The sequence below is a fragment of the Thermobia domestica genome, chromosome 8 (genome assembly GCF_964235325.1).
Source record: "Thermobia domestica chromosome 8, izTheDome1.hap1.1, whole genome shotgun sequence".
Classification (NCBI taxonomy): Eukaryota; Metazoa; Arthropoda; class Insecta; order Zygentoma; family Lepismatidae; genus Thermobia; species Thermobia domestica.
In genome coordinates, this window is record NC_137461.1 from 189,526,080 (window position 1) to 189,544,995 (window position 18,916).

An 18,916-nucleotide genomic window follows, 5' to 3' on the forward strand; every position below is an offset into this window, starting at 1 on the left:
GATGTCGTTTTTCAGCAAGACGGTGCACCACCTCTCCGTCAGATTGGGGTTTGGACGTCCGTGCCTATCTCGATAGGACATTTCCTGGGCGATGGATTGGTCGTGATGGACCAACAGCTTGGCCTCCACGCTCTCCTGACATAACCCCATTAGACTTCTTTTTATGGGGTTATGTCAAGGATGAGGTCTACCGAACACGTGTACCAGATCTTGAAACCCTGCAGCAACGAATAACCACAGTCGTTGCATCGATCCCTCCAGTGATGTTGGCTAATGTGTGGATGGAAATTGAATATCGCCTAGATGTGCTACGTGCTACCAAGGGTGCTCATGTGGAAGTATACTGATGTGACCAAAACTTTTATAGTTTGTAAACAATTCAACACCAATTTCATATTTCTATCTTATTTCTAGCCTGAGTTATCAATTTCTGTAATCAGGGAAGGACTTCTCGGACACCCTGTATATATCCCTTGTATACTTTTCTTTACAAATGTAATTATTGTGATAGAATGCTAATTTACTTGAAATTTGATTAATTTAAAGTGTAGAAACAACTGGTTGCTTCTTTATATAGGCAATATATTGAGTCTTTACATAAACATTTCGTTGTTAAATTATATTTATTCATGTTGATCCGATTGATTGTATATACGAGATTAAGCCAAAAAGTAAATTTTTCTTCAAAGTTACTTGGTTATCAAAACTTGTCTGCAATGTTATTCTGGAGATTCATAATAAATTGTTAATCAAATTAAAGCTCTTCGAGGAAGTTATTTATCTAATTAATAAGAACTTTTCTCACATCTTGTAAGTATTAATTTTTTGATTGCTTTGATGTGTGTGTGTTCATGAATAGAATTTCAATTTTCTTTCTCACTGACATAATAACTATCATGCGCCCTAACTGGTAATTGTGGTTCTGCATCAGATTGTTAAAATATATATTTTTAAAAAAGTATTTTGGACTAATTTCTAAACCTTAGAGGCTGGACCTACGACGGCTACGAGTATTGATATGACACGCTGCATCTGGAATTTTCCCAATAAATAAAGTGCACATTAAATATAATACAATCACCGTGACTTGATGGTTGATAGAGTACGAAACTGAAGTTAAAAATACTATTACGAAACGTTACACAGATAAATAAAAAGAGTAGCTAGAAATTATTTATTGTAAGTTAAATAGAGTAGTTAGAAATTATGTATTCTAAACCAACAGTTGAAAATAAATGAAATACAATATTGAATCTTCAAATAAACTAATAATTTCCAATGATATCATCGTCTCAATCATCAAGTTATTGTGGTCTGGTTGTACAAAGTGGCACAAAAGTAGGTATACATACCAGCATCAATCAAGTACGACATTTTAATTTATTAAGATAATGAATTTATTTGCTTCAATCTGTTCCGAGCTTAAGGTATAAGTGAAAAGAAATTAAGAACAAATAATGACGAAACTAAGTCAATACCTGTAAGGATAACAATAAGTAAATGACAGAAAATGCCATGAGCCGATCAGTACGGGATTGTATACCTACTTTTGGGCCACCCAGTATATCTACGCCTTGTCATGTGTAAAAATCAATCGTAGTTGGTGTTTCGATCATTTAAATTCTAAGAAACAGGCATGGTTTAGAAGCATGAAAAGCGTTTAATCAAAGTTCAATTATTTTTGAGTTTTCTTGGGAAAACTGACACAAAATCCAAGATTCATCGAATAATAGAAGTGCTCTTCAACTATAGTAATAATAATAATATGTAAGATATAGTAACACGAAGTGTATAAATAACAATTATTATGCAAAAAAATGTTAATTAATGGAAGATATATTGAATGCTGTATAATATATATAGTAAGACTATTCATGGCTTTGGATTGATTATTTTAACAAAAGAGACACTGACCAAAGCTTAAAACCCACTTTATTTTAAATTATAATTTGTAACTGTTTCGGATATCTAGCATATCCTTCTTCAGACACTATCGAAAATAAATGAAAATACAGACATATATATAAATATTGTTATGACAAAGTTTAAATTATTTAACCGTCATATATATAGTCATTGTTATGAAAAAGTTTAAATTCTTTTAACAGACATATATATAGTCATTGTTGTACTTCTTTATTTTTATTTTATTATATTTTTTTCCCCCTATTTACTGAGGTCTTCAGCCAATCCCACAAGTCTTCGTGTTCACTTTCCAACTAATCACGTTCCTTCATTTTTGGTTCTTATAAGGGCCTTTTTTTTTTTTTTTTTTCTTTTTCTCTATGCTATTCAAACTTCCTTGCCATAATTCATTAATAGGTAAGCCCCCTGTCCAGTTCATCAGTTTATCTCTTCCTACCTTCTTTATCCAATCTGCTTCTTTCCACTTCCTTATTATCATTCTTTTCTCCATCTCCAATACTTCCGTCTTATCCCAATTAATTCCGTGATTCGTCTCCTTAATATGTTTGTATATGGCATTGGTATCTTTCTTCCTCCTAACATCATCTTCATGTTGTTTTATTCTTTCTTTCATTCTCTTTCCTGTCTCTCCTATATATGTCTGTCGAAACAGTTACAAATTATAATTTAAAATAAAGTGGGTTTTGAGCTTTGGTCAGTGTCTCTTTTGTTAATATATATATATATATATATATATATATATATATATATATATATATACCTGTCCAAAGTGTTGGTTTAGTTCCCTAAGAAGGATAATTTGGCTGATTCATCTAGTGATGACTTGTAACAATAGCTTGTAATTTCGGATTTTATATTCAAGGTATTAGTTCTATCAGTTCATTAAGAAGATAAATGAGGAGTTCGAATAACACTTCAATTTAAAGAAAACCAAAAATAATGTATATCTATACTATTGTAAATATGAAGTTAAAACTCTGTAACATGATAACGGAGAAACGACTGACCCATTTGAAATTAATTTTTACCATAACTAACGTTATCCTTGAGCCGCATTTTTATCATGTTATTTTCATATCAGTATGTTTGTTAAAGGAAGAGAAGAGATTCTTAAATTTTATGCTGAAAATGATTATCTGAGAAGTCTGTCATGTGAGAAAAAAGAAACCTGGTATATAAACTCTTTCTAAACTAGAGATGCAAAAAAGCCGGCTTTTTTGAATCGATGGTTTTTTTCACATAAAAAGCCGGCTTTTTTGGGAAAAAAACGAGAATTTTGGAAATTTTGGCTTTTTTCATTTTCATGATTTTTCTATCTAAATAGCTTTCTTATAGTATATACTATAGTTAGATAAGAATTCCATGACCTAAATGCGATATTTCGCTTTGAAATTCACCATCAAGATGGATGGAGCACATGTTTTACGAATTAAAGCTAACATGAAGAATGTAGTATTTGAGGGCAATTTTAGAGGCTATTTAACTTTTGAGTTATCGACATTTTTTTCTTCTCTAGATCATTATAGTTTGTCATCCGTGTTTCATTTCTAAGAGCTTAGTACTCTAGCTTCTAGCGCAGAAGTTAAACTTATGTTTTTCTATATATCCGTCAGAGCGTACGTTTTTCAATATATCGTTCAAACCGTATTTCCACATTTCTGTTATACCTACTGTAGCTGTGCAACGATTTAGCAATAATTTTCCGGATACAATCTTGAATACTAATTTATACAAATAATCAGTAGCGGATTGAGAAAAGTACTTTGGGAGGGGTTTCTCTAATTGTTTCGTTTTCTAAAATGTCCTAATTTTATTTGGGAGGAGCTTGAAGTTTATGAGTACAGGCATAATATTTCGTTTCTTTGATATATTTAGCGATAATCTTCCGAATACAACCTTGAAGATCATTTTATAACTGAGAATCAGTGGCGGATTTAGGAGAGTATTTTGGGAGGGTTTTTTTTCTTACTAATGTTTAGTTTTTCTAAACATTCGTAATTTTTATTTGACGGGAGCTTAAAGTTTATGAGTAAAGGCATAACTAATAGATATTTCCTTTGTTTTAGACATTCCGTAATTTTGGGGAACAGGCTTCAGTCCGAAAGACCACCCCTCTAACCTTCGCAAAACCGTCACTGCTGGTAATTAGTAATAATAACGATTTAAAAACAATAAGAAAGAAAGTCGGCCAACTCACAGTACACGCACTATTTCTACTTCACAGACGGAATGAAGAAAAGCTTTGTCAGAATGGTCGAATGCTGGGTTGAATCCCGAATTTCCCGATAGAAGCGCAAAAGCTCCACTCAGTCATGTTTGTTGTGCAGTTGTATTTATCTTAACTTAAATATATTCCGTAGTCCTTTTTTTTGGTGGTGGTGGGGTGGGGAGAGTTCCGTAATGATATGAAAGATGTGAGCCAAGAACATGGTAACCAACAAATTTTCAATTGCTGAGTTATGCAGCAGATAGACAGCAACGCATACCGCTTCGTTCAGTCCTTCATATATAGTCTTATGTGAAAAATCAGCTTTCCGACTTTCCAAATGGATTGTGCAGCAGAAAATCTCTAATTTCTTAAAATAGTAAAATTGTGGGTTACCATGTTCTTGCCTCACACCCTTCATATGTTGAATCCCTCTTGTTAAAAATTCAGAAAACTTGAAAACTGAGTAAACCGTGATGGTGGTTATATAAAAATATAGAATTTCAAGAATATACAGAACCAAAAGCTCTAGATGTGCAGCCTTTAAGTGTATCATATAAATCTAAGTATTTCTCTTATGTTTTAGTTTAATTTTATTTTGTTCCAAAAAGAGGGTATGGAATATTTTGAAGTAAAAATACTACATAGAGTTTTGCTAGTTATTTGTGTATTTTTTTTTAAAGAAGTATTTACTTTTAGGGTTGGCTGGTTTACACCAGCTATTTTTTTCTTTTTTTAAAATAAACAATTGGTTTAAACCAAAAAAATAAAAAGAACGAAAAATGCGAATCGTGTGAACTTCATGGGGACGTTTCCACACATCAAACCATCTGCATTACTTTTATTTCCTTTTCACCTTTTAATCAAGGTGTCCCATGTTCAATTCTCGGTCGAACCACAATCCTTCTTTCATGCGTAAACAAAGTAGCAGTTCGGATGTAACTTTAAGCAAGTCTTCTCCTTGATATCCTCGGTATTACGTAAGGATGTTAAGCCTGAACATATGAAACGAAACCAAATTGTATATTTCTGCATGCCTGAATGCCTGTTATTTTATAAAGAAGCCAAGGTTGCTTAAATATATTGACAGAAATTGGCAAAATTTATCGATTGCCTACGTAGCTTCCAACAGTAGCTTGGATTGGACTTTCAATAATATGTACGTACTAAATTTGTAATTTAATACCTCAGTTTTAGCGTACTGATTATGATATGTTGACCTTTAAATTTTACATGCAAAGCAATAACAGAATTTTTCCGTTATTGTTTTACATTTAGAGTAATGACGGGATTTTCCCGATGGCTAGGGCGGGAGTTTCCCAATTTAAGAAATTTACTGACCGGACTTCTTTAAGCTTATGTGACCTCTTACAGCATAACCCCGTTGTTGCATAACACCAAGGCGAAACAAACTTATTTCTGTCAATATGTAATATAAATACATAAAGCAAAATATCTAAACCCAAAAAACCTGGTTTAAGCCAAAAAAGCCCAGTTTAAATTTCCCCCCAAAAATCGGGTTTTTGGCATTTCAAAAACAACCATGGTTCTTCCCAACCCTGCTTACTTTTGTATATAGGACGTTAAAAAATTATTATTATATGCATTTGTTAATCCTTTGGAATTCATAATGTAAATATGTTGAGAAGTAAAATTGTTTAAAATATCTTTTCGAAATTCATGGTTTATTTTCGAGGTTTTATATTATTATCGGCATCAACCACTAATTAAATGACTTCTTGTGTTATAGAGAAGCGAAACAAAATCTGCTTTATCAATTTAAAGCAGAATTTTGAAAAAAGCCCAAAATTTCCCAAGCAAAAAAGCGAAGCAGAAAAAACAGCTTTTTTAAAAAAAAAAAAAAAAAAAAAAAAAGCCGGTTTTTTCCCGAGCCCTTGCATCTCTATTCTAAACATTTTTTAACTGCCAATGCAAAACATGAATTACACGAAAAAAATTACTTTACTCCCCCCCTCTTCACAGTAACTTTTAGTTTAAAAAAAAAAAAAGTGACTCGCTATGAATCCTGTAATTAGCTTACCGAATCATCACCAAGAGCACCTTCATGGCCTTGTCCCATCTCGTTCAAACAATTCTGGTATTTGTTCTCCAAAGCATGAAGCTTTCTTGCTTGAAAAGTTCTGAAGTCATTCATATGCACAGTTTCCATTCTATTAATGTAATAATCCCTTTCAGTCTTAAATCGTTGAGAAACTACTCTTTCAAGATCTTTAGCCTGCTGCCGGACCTGAAAAAATTCACATATGAACATTATATTGTGATATATTCACACACATATATGAATAAGGAATCTAAATTTAAAGCAAAGAATTGTGATCCTCAAATTTTATAATTCCAAAGAGGAACATTTATGAATGAATAAATAAATAAATAAATGATCAAAAGGGTTATATATTCTTATACTCATCCTCTTTTTATTACCTGTTGTTATTACCTCACTTTTTCTAGTAACATTTTTGGGGAGTTTACTTGTTCTTAAAAATTTTGTCTAAAACTTAGCATTATTTTAAACTCAAGTTATACTATTATCACACTCCGACCTCTTTCCTAAATCAGACGAAAGACGTTGTTATACTCACTACATCTAAAACTACATTGTGTCCTTTTTCGACCAAACTGCGTGATTTCTGTGTCCCACGTTCGATTTCTGGTGAGATACTTTGGATATATGCCAATGCAGTGGTTAGGATCCCATTTTAAATAGCAGATTCTGCCTCTTATAGCCACGATATTGAAAAAGAACGTGAAACTCCAGTCCGTATTGGCGTATTTATTCAGCACATTTAAAACTTTGTTCATAGAATCTTAATTCAATTAGTTTGCAGTTATTCACTTCTTTCACTCCCAATCCAAAACTATATCTACACTAAATTTCAGGATACCGTTAAACGTACTTTTTTTTCTGCAAGAGGAAGTATCACAAGTATCACAAGCTTCACGGTTTTTGCGAAGAGGTCAACGCTAACAGTTTTCTTTCCTAGATAATTTTATTTTCATGTGAGAATTTCCCTTCCAGATAATCATAAATACTGTCACGAAATTAGCAAAAGTACAAACTGACTTTTTAGTTTAACTTAGACACCAATTTCTATCATGTTCGCAGTCGAAAGTTTCAGTATATGGTGACACGTTTTTAATTATTGTTCACGAAAGTACGATTCAAATGAATGAGTTAACAAAGCTTTTCACTTTACCAAGATTAAATATTTCTTCGGTTATATATATATATATATCCAGAAAGAAACACAGCGGTACATTAAAGCCACAAGTACACATGCCACTAGAACAATACAATCCTGTCATCAGCTGTTCCTATGAAGGATTCCCAATAGTTTAAATGAGGAATGATCAGAAAAAAGTTACAAAGCCTATTACGGCTTATGTGACACAGTTGGAAAATCAAGACATCTCACGATAGAGAATATTCAACAAAGTCCTCGATGTAATCTCCTTTTTATTCAAGCACTTATCACAATGATAGATGAGATTTCCCATACTGGTTGACCAGAAATCCGCGTCAATTTCTCGTAGCCACAAAGACATCATCACAAGTTTTGACATCATCACAGACATATAATGGTGACCAGTCACGTTCTGCTTTAGAGCACAGAAAAGATTAAAGTCACTAGGAGCTATGTCAGGGCTGTAGGGGAGTTGCTCTCGTCATCCCCAGTGTAAACGCTGAGTACATTTATCAGTTTTTTGTGCTGAATGGAGTCTTGCATTATCACTCACAGGCCGGTGGAGGAGACCAGGAGATTTTCGTCTGATGTATCCTGCAATACCTTTTAGCATTCAGTTTCTCCGTTTCAAATAATCGGTCAGTAGCACACCAGATATATCCCAGAAAATCAGTGCACAAAACTTTTCTGGAATAAGCATCCACTTTGAATTTCTTCTTCAGTGAGGAAAATACATGCTTCCATTCCATGGATGCCTGGCGTCCTTGATGAAAAGACAAGATGCAATATAATTTCATTATCAATCACTATCCGGTGAAGAAAACTGTTCCCCTCCGCTGCAGAATACTCAGCTATGTCACCATTGTGTTGTTTTATGGTTCTCGGACAGTGCCCATGACACATATCTCGCACACACATTCCTATATTTAAGGACCGAAATGTTCTGTATAACACCATATGGCAGTCCCAGCTGATATTGAGAATAATGTCCTTTTTCTGTCCACGCGAATATACTCATCCACACGAGTGCAGTTCACGTCAGTGATTAAGGTACTGGTTCTACCGCTGTCCAGAGTTGTCATTAACAATATTGGTCTGTCCTTTTATGAAGGTGCGACACCACTTAGCTACATATTATCTTGAAATTGAGCCCTCCCCATATACCTACATAATCTGCCTACGAACGTCAGCAGGTGAAGTGTTTTCGACCGACAGTAACCGCACCACTGACCTTTCTTCTACTCTTGACCAATTTTTTAAATGAGTCGTCATTTTAAATGTCCGTTCTCGGGTATACATGGTTAGAATTCGAAGTCCTCAAACTTGCAACAAGACAAACATGTTAACCTACAAATAAATATTTGTAAGGTAACAATGAATAACATAAAGCTTTGTAACCATTTTTCCGATCATCCGTCCTTTTTCAAATAAAAGACACAGTGTCCATACAAAACTATGTTTATTGGTCTCGTTTTTGAAAATAAACAAAGTTGTTCATATAAGGATATGAAAATTCGTTGTCTTGCAGACATAGACAAATTTATTGAGGAAAGCTGCTTGGCAATAACAGATAACTAATGAACAGACAACTAACGTCACACTTTGTTTGATGATGCGTCGTTTCAACGACATTGAGTAGTGTGTGTATAAACCCTTATCAGTGGTTATCTCTACGTCAACATACATTTGTGTATGCGCTATTCAATAATGTCGTATTATGGGCAAAATTGGATGCTAATCTGTGACATGCGATCTTATTTTTTCATTTGCGTGAACCAGTTGAACAGTGTGAAGAACATGCAAATACTAAAGAGAAAATGTTATCTAAGAGTGGAAGCACATGTTCAAGTGGTTATTTTGATAGTTCATTCTCTGCAGCAATAAAAGCTAAGGGTTTGTGCGGATCAGTATGTTGGGTTCTTGAAAGATAGACAAAATATGTTGTAAATATTACACGGAAACGCACTGATCGTCCAGAAATAACAAATTATCTTAAGGAGAAGTTCACTGGAAAAACCAGCAAACGGAATAGACGTAAATCGCTCCGGAACAACCGAGAGAACTATGGAAAGCTACTTTCAATCGGTATCAAATAGGCCAGTGGTCCAGCGCCTTCAAATCTATTACCTTGTGAGTAGAGTTGCGATAAAGAAACCATTCCTTCAAACAGGAGACATTATAAAAGGATACTCCTGGGCCACAAAAAATAAAATAACATAAAATAAAGACTGGAATGATGAACAATGGAAAAGGGAAATCTGGAAGTTCCAACTTTTCACCTTCCAATGCTAGAAGTTCGTGCGTCATCGTCCCGAAAAGAGTTTTCATCCAGGCTGTGTAATACCTACAGCAAAGCAAAAGAAGGTAGCGTCACTGTTTGGGAATTCTTTACTGACTACCAAATCGAATTAATGGAATAATGGATAAAAACATCGAATTCCAACAGGAACGCGGATTTAGGGCAGTAACTTTGTACTATAACAAGAATACCATCCCAAACATTCTTCCAAGCTATACAGTAATTAGCTGCAATGTAAAGAAGACACTTGCTATACTCTCAGGTGCTATACTTTGAATGTTAATCTGCTTTCATTGTAATGTGATAAAAAAAAATATGTTGTGTACCAGAATACTGCAAGACTTACGACCAAAGATTTTCACCCTCGCGAGGGTGGCTCTCTAGAGGGCATCCTCATCCTCAAATTCCCTCGCTCACAATTACGCGAGGGCGAGGGCCAAATGTCACTGCGAGGGCGAGAGTACACGAGGGCGAGGACAAATTTCGACAGCGATGGCGAGCAGAAATTCCCAACACGAAGGAGGGTGAACAAGGGCGAGGACAAGTCTTCAGCACAAGGGCGAGGACCAACTGTTACTGCGATGGCGAGGGCACGCTAGGGAGAAGGATAAGCTTCCGTAATAACTATTTTGAATTTACTGTTTAACCATTTTTGGAGGAATATAATATTTAAAATAACATTTGCCATGTCCCCTAGATGAAAGTTGATGCCATAGCAAGATTATAGATTGGTCATATTCTTCCTTTCATTTAATTGCAGTAGACAATTTCTCCTGTGTACTTCTACATAATAATTAAAAATAATAATGCAAATGAATATAATATTTGCTTGTTTCTCATGAAAGTTTCCGGATAAAAATAGCACTACGTTTAGAAGCGAATGTGCCTCATTGTTGTCCTGCCTGTGCTAGAGACTTTTTAGATAAAAAGTGTCTAAACTGTCATGTTTAAAGAGTACTGGTAGACAGACAGTCACTCACATCATCCAACAGTAAATGACATAATCTTAAGAGCGCTGATATCTGAACAAACACAATCAGTGAGAGAACCAACAGAATGTAGTAGATCTGATGGAATTACTTTTGTTCATAGATGGCAATTTTGCACTGGGGTCGCTCGGGCTCATTTCTTTCAACTGGGATCGCAAAGGGGCTCAGTTCGGCTCGCGCTTAATTTTTAAATGAATAGTTTGTATTAAGTTTCTGAAAACAAGCAATATGTTCCGAAGTTGATTGAGCAGTAGTTTATTTCTTTACGTTTCCAACTTCTGCTGTAAAAATAGATATTAAGTAATATGATACGTCCATGAACACCCAGATGGTATAGTTTCCGTTTTTCTTTGTGTTTTTTCATTCTCTTCTCCCACCAAAAACCAAGTTTTATGCTAAAAGAGACATAAGCATATATATATATATATATATATATATATATATATATATATATATATATATATATATATGTGTGTGTGTGTGTGTGTGTGTGTGTCTTCGGTTAATGTAGTATATGCATTTTATATCCAAGGTAGCTGGGAACCTGGGGTCCCGCAATAGTGTTCCCAATCGAGGCCTGCACCTTCTAAGTCCATTAGATTACTTTTTTTTCCCTTACTTTGAAGCAGAGTGGATTGATTTAAATCACTTGATTTTTTTAATAAAAATCGTTGATTTAAATCGAATTCCGAAATGAATTAATTTAAAGTGAAAATAAGTAAAATCCCGTTTCTGTTCTGTTATTTCGATTATGGAAGTTAATAATCATAATACAATAAGACTCAAATGTACAGTATAGTATGAAAACAAGTGTCATACAGAGGATGATTAGGGAAAATCCCGTTTTGAACAGGTAACGGAGCATTCCTACTTTCTTCTTTTCGTAACATTGGGTTTGGGTTTTAAAATCGTTCACTATTCCAACGGGGAAATCACCATCGACATTTAAGACGAAAAAAAATTTTTTTTTTGCGTGTCTGTTTGTTTGTTCCCAGATAATAGGGCGTATTTAGAGGGGTCCTATCCCTTTTTTTTTATTTTTTTGTTAATTTTATAACTTTAGGCGAAATTTACGTATTTCATGCCGCAAGCTAGTTCTGAATTTTTAAAAATAGGCTCCTGCCATATATCAGTAACTTTTGTAAAAAAAAGTGTCATTTTGATAAACGTTGCTGTACTTTTTCACTAATGCTTAACCTTGTAAATTATATCACCGATTTTTAGGTGATAGGGTAGAATCTTCATTATTCGATTTCAAAAGTACCAATAGGCTTTTTACTTCGTTTTCTTCAAGACTGGAGGCATTTTAGAACACGTTACATATGCTTTCACGCCTTTCTGCGTTGAGGCATAGTGTGTGATGACGTCATAAATTTAAAGATATTTTTTTGTTATGTGTATTATCATTATTTTTTGGCGGGTTACATTTTGCATTCAGAAGACTGAAATTTTGCACACTCGTTCAGTGTATCCCTCAATAATTTTCAGATGTTTTCAGATCTCTGCGTGGAAACAGCGGGGTCCAGAGGGGCAAAAATGTTTTTAAAAAGGATATTTTAACAAAAATAGCTTTTTTCGTGATTTTCCCGCCTCAGATGGAGACATATGAATGGTACAGTTTGAAAGGCTGTTCTATTCTGAAGAAAATGATATACGTACTATGCTCCTAGGATAAATAGGGATGTCTCAGGAAACTGTTACCTGAGATCCTGTTTTATACGGGAATCTGAGGTATTTGGGGAATATTTTTCGCGGGCTTACTTTTGCACCTACAAGATTGTAATTTTGCACATTTACTCAGTGGACCCCTCAGTATTTTTCAGATCTCTGCCTTAAAACAGGGGGAGGGGTCCACAGAGGTAAAAATTAAAAAGAAAAAAAAAAGATATTTTTAACAGAAAATTCCTTTTTTCGTGATTTACCCGCCCAAGATACATGATGGAGATATTTGAAGGGTACCATTTGAAAATTTGTTTTATTCTGAAGAGAATAATGTACAAATCATGATCCTAGGATAAATAGGGATGTGTGAGGAAATTTTTATATTACATCCGGGTCATCTGGGGAATTGTGGGAATGTTCTTAGCTCAATAGTTTCTTCACCCTTACTACTCAATATAGAAGCTTGAAATTTTGTACACCCCTTAGTATTTCCCAGTTGATTTTGAGATCTGTGCGTTAACACAGGAGAATCCAGAGGGGATCACAGATAAAAAAAAAATAGAAAAAAATACCGATTACTCTCAAAATTTCTCGCTTCAGGGACATGATAGGGAAAAGTGAAAGCTGTTCTATTCTAAAAAGAGTGATGTATGTACCATTATCCTAGGATAAATTGGGATGATGCTGTAGCTACTTGACTGAGAGTCTATAATTTACCTTTAAAAAGAGCCATAATTTAAAAGGGTTAAGAAACATTGTTTGGAATTGATATAGGTTAACGATTTGGGATAATTCAAAATTCAACACCAATACTTTCACTTAAATGGAATAATTAGCATTTAATACTAACTCCTAATGCTTTTTCTTCAGTTCGCAACTTGTATTATACGAGGAGAAAGATTTGATTTAAATTTTAAAAAATAATTTAAATAAAAAAAATCAACAAAAATGATTTTTAAAAAAAAAAATCATGATTTTTTTTCCACCCTGCTTTGAAGCAAGAAAGCTTTAAATTTTTAACTGTATGACTCCCCTCAGGAAAAGCCCGTACTTTCAATTACGTGTTTGAAGACATATTGTCCTGCTAAAATACATTAAATATGATAATTTCTTTATTAGTTTTTATGCAGTAGTAATAAATGTTGGTCGGACATATGTTCTTATCTTTTCTATTATTATTATTATTATTATTAGACAATATTACCTACTCACCAACCAATACGCATTTCTCGGAAAAGACGTCAGAACGAACCTTCAATTTACGGTACCCGAAGAAAAGTTTTTATCTGCGGCTATAACGCCTACAGGTAATCTAGGACTGGAATTCGGAGCTGGATTCACGACGGGCTCCTGGGGGGAGGGGGGCGAGGAGAAAGTTTTCTCTGATGATCTGAAGCTTCAGCAATATGGTGCCACTAGGAGGAGGGGCAAACGACACTTCGTCCTGTGCTCACGCAGAGATTTCTTTGAATTTAGTAGAGGTGTCTTCCTCATCACCTTAGTAAAAATAGAAACTAACTTCTACACACAAAAGTAACATTAAAAAATGGGTCAATGATGTTTGCACAAATATATACCACATATTACAAAGGGTGTTAATGCTGGAATTGTAAACAAAATTCGCCAAACTAATTTCATTTAAATAACTCAATATTTTACGTAAATCTTATATGTTAATAATTATAAGAAACAATATGTTGAAAACAACACCTTTTGATCCTCATCACCCTTATCACTCTTATAATTTGCACTACGAGACAAGACGAGGATTTTTTCGAGTTTTGTGAGCAACACTAGTTCACCCAAGCCTTAGGTCTCAAACACTATTTTAGCGCTAAATGATCCGTTTGAAAAACCTATAAATTGATAAAAAATTATCACAATGAAGAGCATTATGAACGTTTAAAGATACGCAAATTACAATATGTTCCAACAATAAATATGATTTAAATGTTGCTCGATACACCCTTCTTACACCTCTCGTGATGCAGAAGGATTCTGAGAACTTCTAGATAAGAGAATACATTTTATACGTAAATTTACAGAACGAGACGAGACTTTTACAAAATTTACGAGACGAGATGATAAACCTTATTTCTCGTCTCGTCTTGCTCATGGGCAACACTAGTTTGCACCGAAAGATGTAAAGTAAACTATTCAAATTTTATGTGAACATTCATTGTAATATTAAGCGTGGAATAGTCAATGATTTGTTTCATTTTAGATGATCCCGAGTAAGTTATACGATGGTATGTTTAGTTTTCTTTATTTAGGACGTATGTTAAGGAATAATTCAGCAAATAGGCTGTAAAATTAAGGATCTTATCCTCGCGAGGGCTTCCTCACCCTCAAATAACCTCGCCATCAATGATATGAGGGCGAGGGAGGGCGATGGACAACTCCCTTCGCGAGAGTGAGTGTGAACGAGGGCGATGACAAGTTTCCAGCAGGAAGCCCAGGGCGAGCGAGGGCGAGGACAAGTTTCCAGCATGAGGGCGAGGGCTAACTGCCACTGCGAGGGCGAGTGAGGTCGGAGTAAAATGAACATCTATGCTTACGACTCAATCTGGAAGTAAGACTGTCAGACGTACAAAAGCAAACAGAATGACAAAATTACATTGTATTTCTACTAAAGCATAAAAATTCCCCCCTATTTGTAAATTTCGCTGCATGTTTGTCATGTTATGAAAATGGAACATAGAATTTGGTGATGAAAGTCTTAGAGATTTCTTTTTCTAATTATAACTTGCTGATTTCAAGTATGTGCTTTCTTCTTATGCACATTTCCAAGAACACATGGAATTTTCTCTCATGGGAATAAGTTATTTCTTTTTATGTAATTTCCAAAGACATGTAAGATCTATTTAGACAGAAGTATACATAAAACTATCTGCGACTAAGGGTTGGCAAAATCATGGTTTTTATTGAAAAAAAAAAAAAAAAAAAACGGTCTTTTTGGTTTAAATAATTTGCTCTATGTATTTATGTCACATATGGACAGAAATAAGTTTGTTTCGCCTTGGTGTTATTATGCAACAACCGGGTTATGCTGAAAGGGGTCACATAAGCTTAAAGCGAAATCCAAACCGCTTCTCGGCTTATATCCGAGAGAAATTGTCCTCCATCTGAACTCGAAACCGGGATTAATGGCTCATAAATGCAATACGTCTGCCGACTCACTCACGAAGGACTAATGAAAAAAATACGTTGTACTGATCTTTACATACTTGTTAATATAATTGTCAAGAGACATTTCAGAAGGACAAAAAGATAATCAGTTGAACAAGTGAAACCATTATACAGAATTACATATGGACAATTTCAAAATACTTCAGAGTACACAAGAACTAATTTAGTCCAAGGTAATTCACTACGACTTTTATTAGTCCAAGTTAAAGAAATACGACGACTTAATATGCATATTAGTAAGAAAAGTGAATAAAGATACGAATTATTTGAGTTCACTTTGCCTCTGACCCATTTATACATATATAGATACCAAAGATACTTCTGATTTCAATAAATGCCTATTGTAGGGTTTGTATGACCCCCCCCCCCTTAAAAAAAAGTACGGTATTTTATCAATAGTAAACAGTATTAAAACGAAACAATATTTAGAATTTTTTTTTATTACAACTGCATAAAAATAATAAACTATAAAAAAAATCACAAAAAAAGAAATATTCATAAACTTACTTAGAAAAAAAGTTGCTTTTGTAGTATAATATCTTTGAGTAATGAATGGGGAGTTTAAGTGTGAATATAATACGAATAAATAATGAGTGAAACGTGGCAATCCACAAATGTGTGTTCATGAAGATTTTACGAACACTTACACTTTTACGAACATTTTTCGTTTTGGTTTAAACCAGCCAACCCTGCTGCGACATATTGACAACATATCTTTAGAAAAAGAATCAGTGGTATTACATAATTACTATCACTTCTTCAAATGTTTTATTTCCTTATCAATATTGAGTACGAGTTCCATTATTTTAGACTTCTTGTTTCAAGCTCGTTCAGAATGATTTTTATTTTCCTTTCTGCAACTACTTTCTGTTTCTTTTCCTGTCGTCGCTGATTTGTTGCTTCTGGAAATTGAGTACAAGCATATCCAGAGCCGTAGCTGGGGAAGGGGGTGGGGGAGCACGTAGGGCCGTCACCCCGGGCGCTAATAGCAAGAGAGCGCCGAACGAGCAAGAAGAAAGGAAAAGTGTTGGAAAAGAGTAAACGACGCAACGCCATGTAAAACGCCTTTCTAAATCAATATTGTTGTCGGTTTGCAAAGAAATTGATTTGTTAAATATTTTTTAGCCGCTCCGCTCGCAACCCAAACGTTTCAAGAAGAGTCACGAGTTTTTACTTATTACTTAAATAATGATTTGTTAAGGATTTTGATGATATTAATGATACTCAAGAATACTTGTGTCACCATCAATGGTAAGAAATAATACTAATAGTTTTACTGATGTATTTACATACCGTATTTACTGGTAGTACCGACACCTATGGCTTTAAACCCGTGAAACGTAGGAAAGATAACGTCCCTCGGCGTCCCCAAGTTGGCGAGCACACTATTCACGAAAAATATTTTCTAAAATATAAAATTACATATATTACTTCAAACAGGTTATACGCATAATCCATACATTAATTTGTTTTATAATTATCTCAACTCAAGCTAAGGTAAGCTTTTATATTATTATTCATTCAGAACTTTATAAAGGTCTTGTGTTAAATAGTTGTATACCTTAACATGAAAGCATCTAATTTGCCACAGGAAAGAACAAAATCTGATAAAAACCACTTTCAATGTGATCAACTTAGTTGTACTAATAATATAACAACAAAAACTCAAAAACCCAAGTGGATGCAGGGTTTTTTCGGGCTGGGCCCACTAGGCCAAACCCTGTGTGCAACATATAAGCCATGAATTTCATGACATACAAAGTATTTTCTCACTATCCTGGTTTATGCGTATACCCACAGCTGATGGGCCTGCTCCATACTGACGTAACCCCTCGCTCGGGACACCCTGCTATTCCCCTGTCCTGACTCGGTTAGATCACATTAGTGCTTTTTACTGACCACCCAACACAAGTCGGTTCGTGTTTTATGCACTAGTTTTTATGCCATACGTCTACACTGTATTGAAAACAATAGTCACTACTAAGTGTGTCTGTGCCCCAACCTAGTATTTCTGGGGAGAAACTAAATAATAATCTCTTTTCTTTCGATTTTCGTGTAGTCCGACGATACAGCAGTAATGCCTATTTCTGAATTTGGGGGGCCAAAATAATTTGCTTAAATTTCGTGCTTTCTTGCTATATTTTCTGTATTTTTTGATGGTTTAGGTTAGGATAGGTTGGGATTTTTGGACTTGAGAGTTGCCAACACAAAATTTACAGGAGAAATAGATGATACTAGTACTTAGGCGTAACAGCGTAACAAAATCCAAAGTAAAATAACCTAATATTAGTAGAAATATGCAATTTTTTTTTCGCAAAATTATGTTGGACCCCTACACTAACCTAATGTGAACAGAAATTACCAAACTTGTAACATTTTGTAGAAGAGCTGGACCCCTTCTGCTAAACATAGGCCCTCATTGCTATTACCTGATTTTCCTCCCAATTCCAAAATTATCCCGTGAAACGTAAATGCATGTTAATCGACCCAAACAATAATTAAGTTATTTATATCAACACACCTGTAAAAAGCGAATTTTTCTTCGACGTGCCAGTTCCTTGGAACTTGTGTTTTCTTCATTTGCTGGTATCATGTCATTAAGCATCCTGCATTTATATTCTGCTACAATTTTTTTAACTAACACCATATCTCACGTATCATTTGATTTTCTACATAGACTCCTTTAATTTGGTAGCGTAATTTTTTTCACAATTTTACAATATATTCTAAATTCAAATTTCGCAGTAGAATCATCACTTTCTTCTTCTTCTAGTGGAATCAGGGTTGCCACACTCGAGACTCGCGATGATGCCAAACACGGGTCTGAATAATGCTAGATATTTGCAAATTATGCTAAATTTTCAAATTATCTTTCCGTACTAATTTTAAAGACCAGCCCCTATTATATATATATATATATATATATATATATATATATATATATATATATATATATATATATATATATATATATATATATATATATATATATATAGTGGCGGATCCAAGATATGATGAAGGGAGAGGCTAAATCATAGTTTGCGGTTTTATCCAGTGTAAAGCAAGATTGAAGCCCGTTTTATCCAGTGTATACCTGAACGTCAAGGGGGGATATAGCTCTTATAGCCCCCTTGGATCCGCCCCTGTATATATATAAACTAACTAACTAACTAACTCTATGGCCTATGGAACCTGGAGGTTCAGTGCCGCGTTCACAAAAGCTCTCCACTGACTTCTATCCTTAGCTAATTGCATCCAATTTCTACTTTGTATTCCTATCTCTGCGAGATCCATCTTAATATTGTCCTCCCATCTGCGCCTAGGTCTTCCTAATGGTCGTTTTCCTATGGGTCTACCAGTCAAGACTTTGAAAGCGTTTCTACCTTCTTCCATTCTAGCTACATGACCAGCCCACCTAAGCCTCCTAGACTTGACGACCCTA

General features: G+C 34.6%; 1 protein-coding gene across 1 annotated transcript in view; it reads right to left on the reverse strand.

Moving 5' to 3' along the window:
* Positions 1-18,261, reverse strand: part of LOC145693383 (uncharacterized) — a 175,698-nt gene extending 157,437 nt beyond the window's left edge. Inside the window, exons 1-2 of the mRNA XM_081769330.1 lie at positions 17,996-18,261; positions 6,174-6,380 (exon numbers count right to left, since the gene is read on the reverse strand). Coding sequence (XP_081625456.1) covers positions 6,174-6,380; positions 17,996-18,121 — 333 coding nt within the window. The 5' untranslated portion in view covers positions 18,122-18,261. The remainder of the gene's footprint in view (positions 1-6,173; positions 6,381-17,995) is intronic.
* Positions 18,262-18,916: the final 655 nt, after the last annotated feature.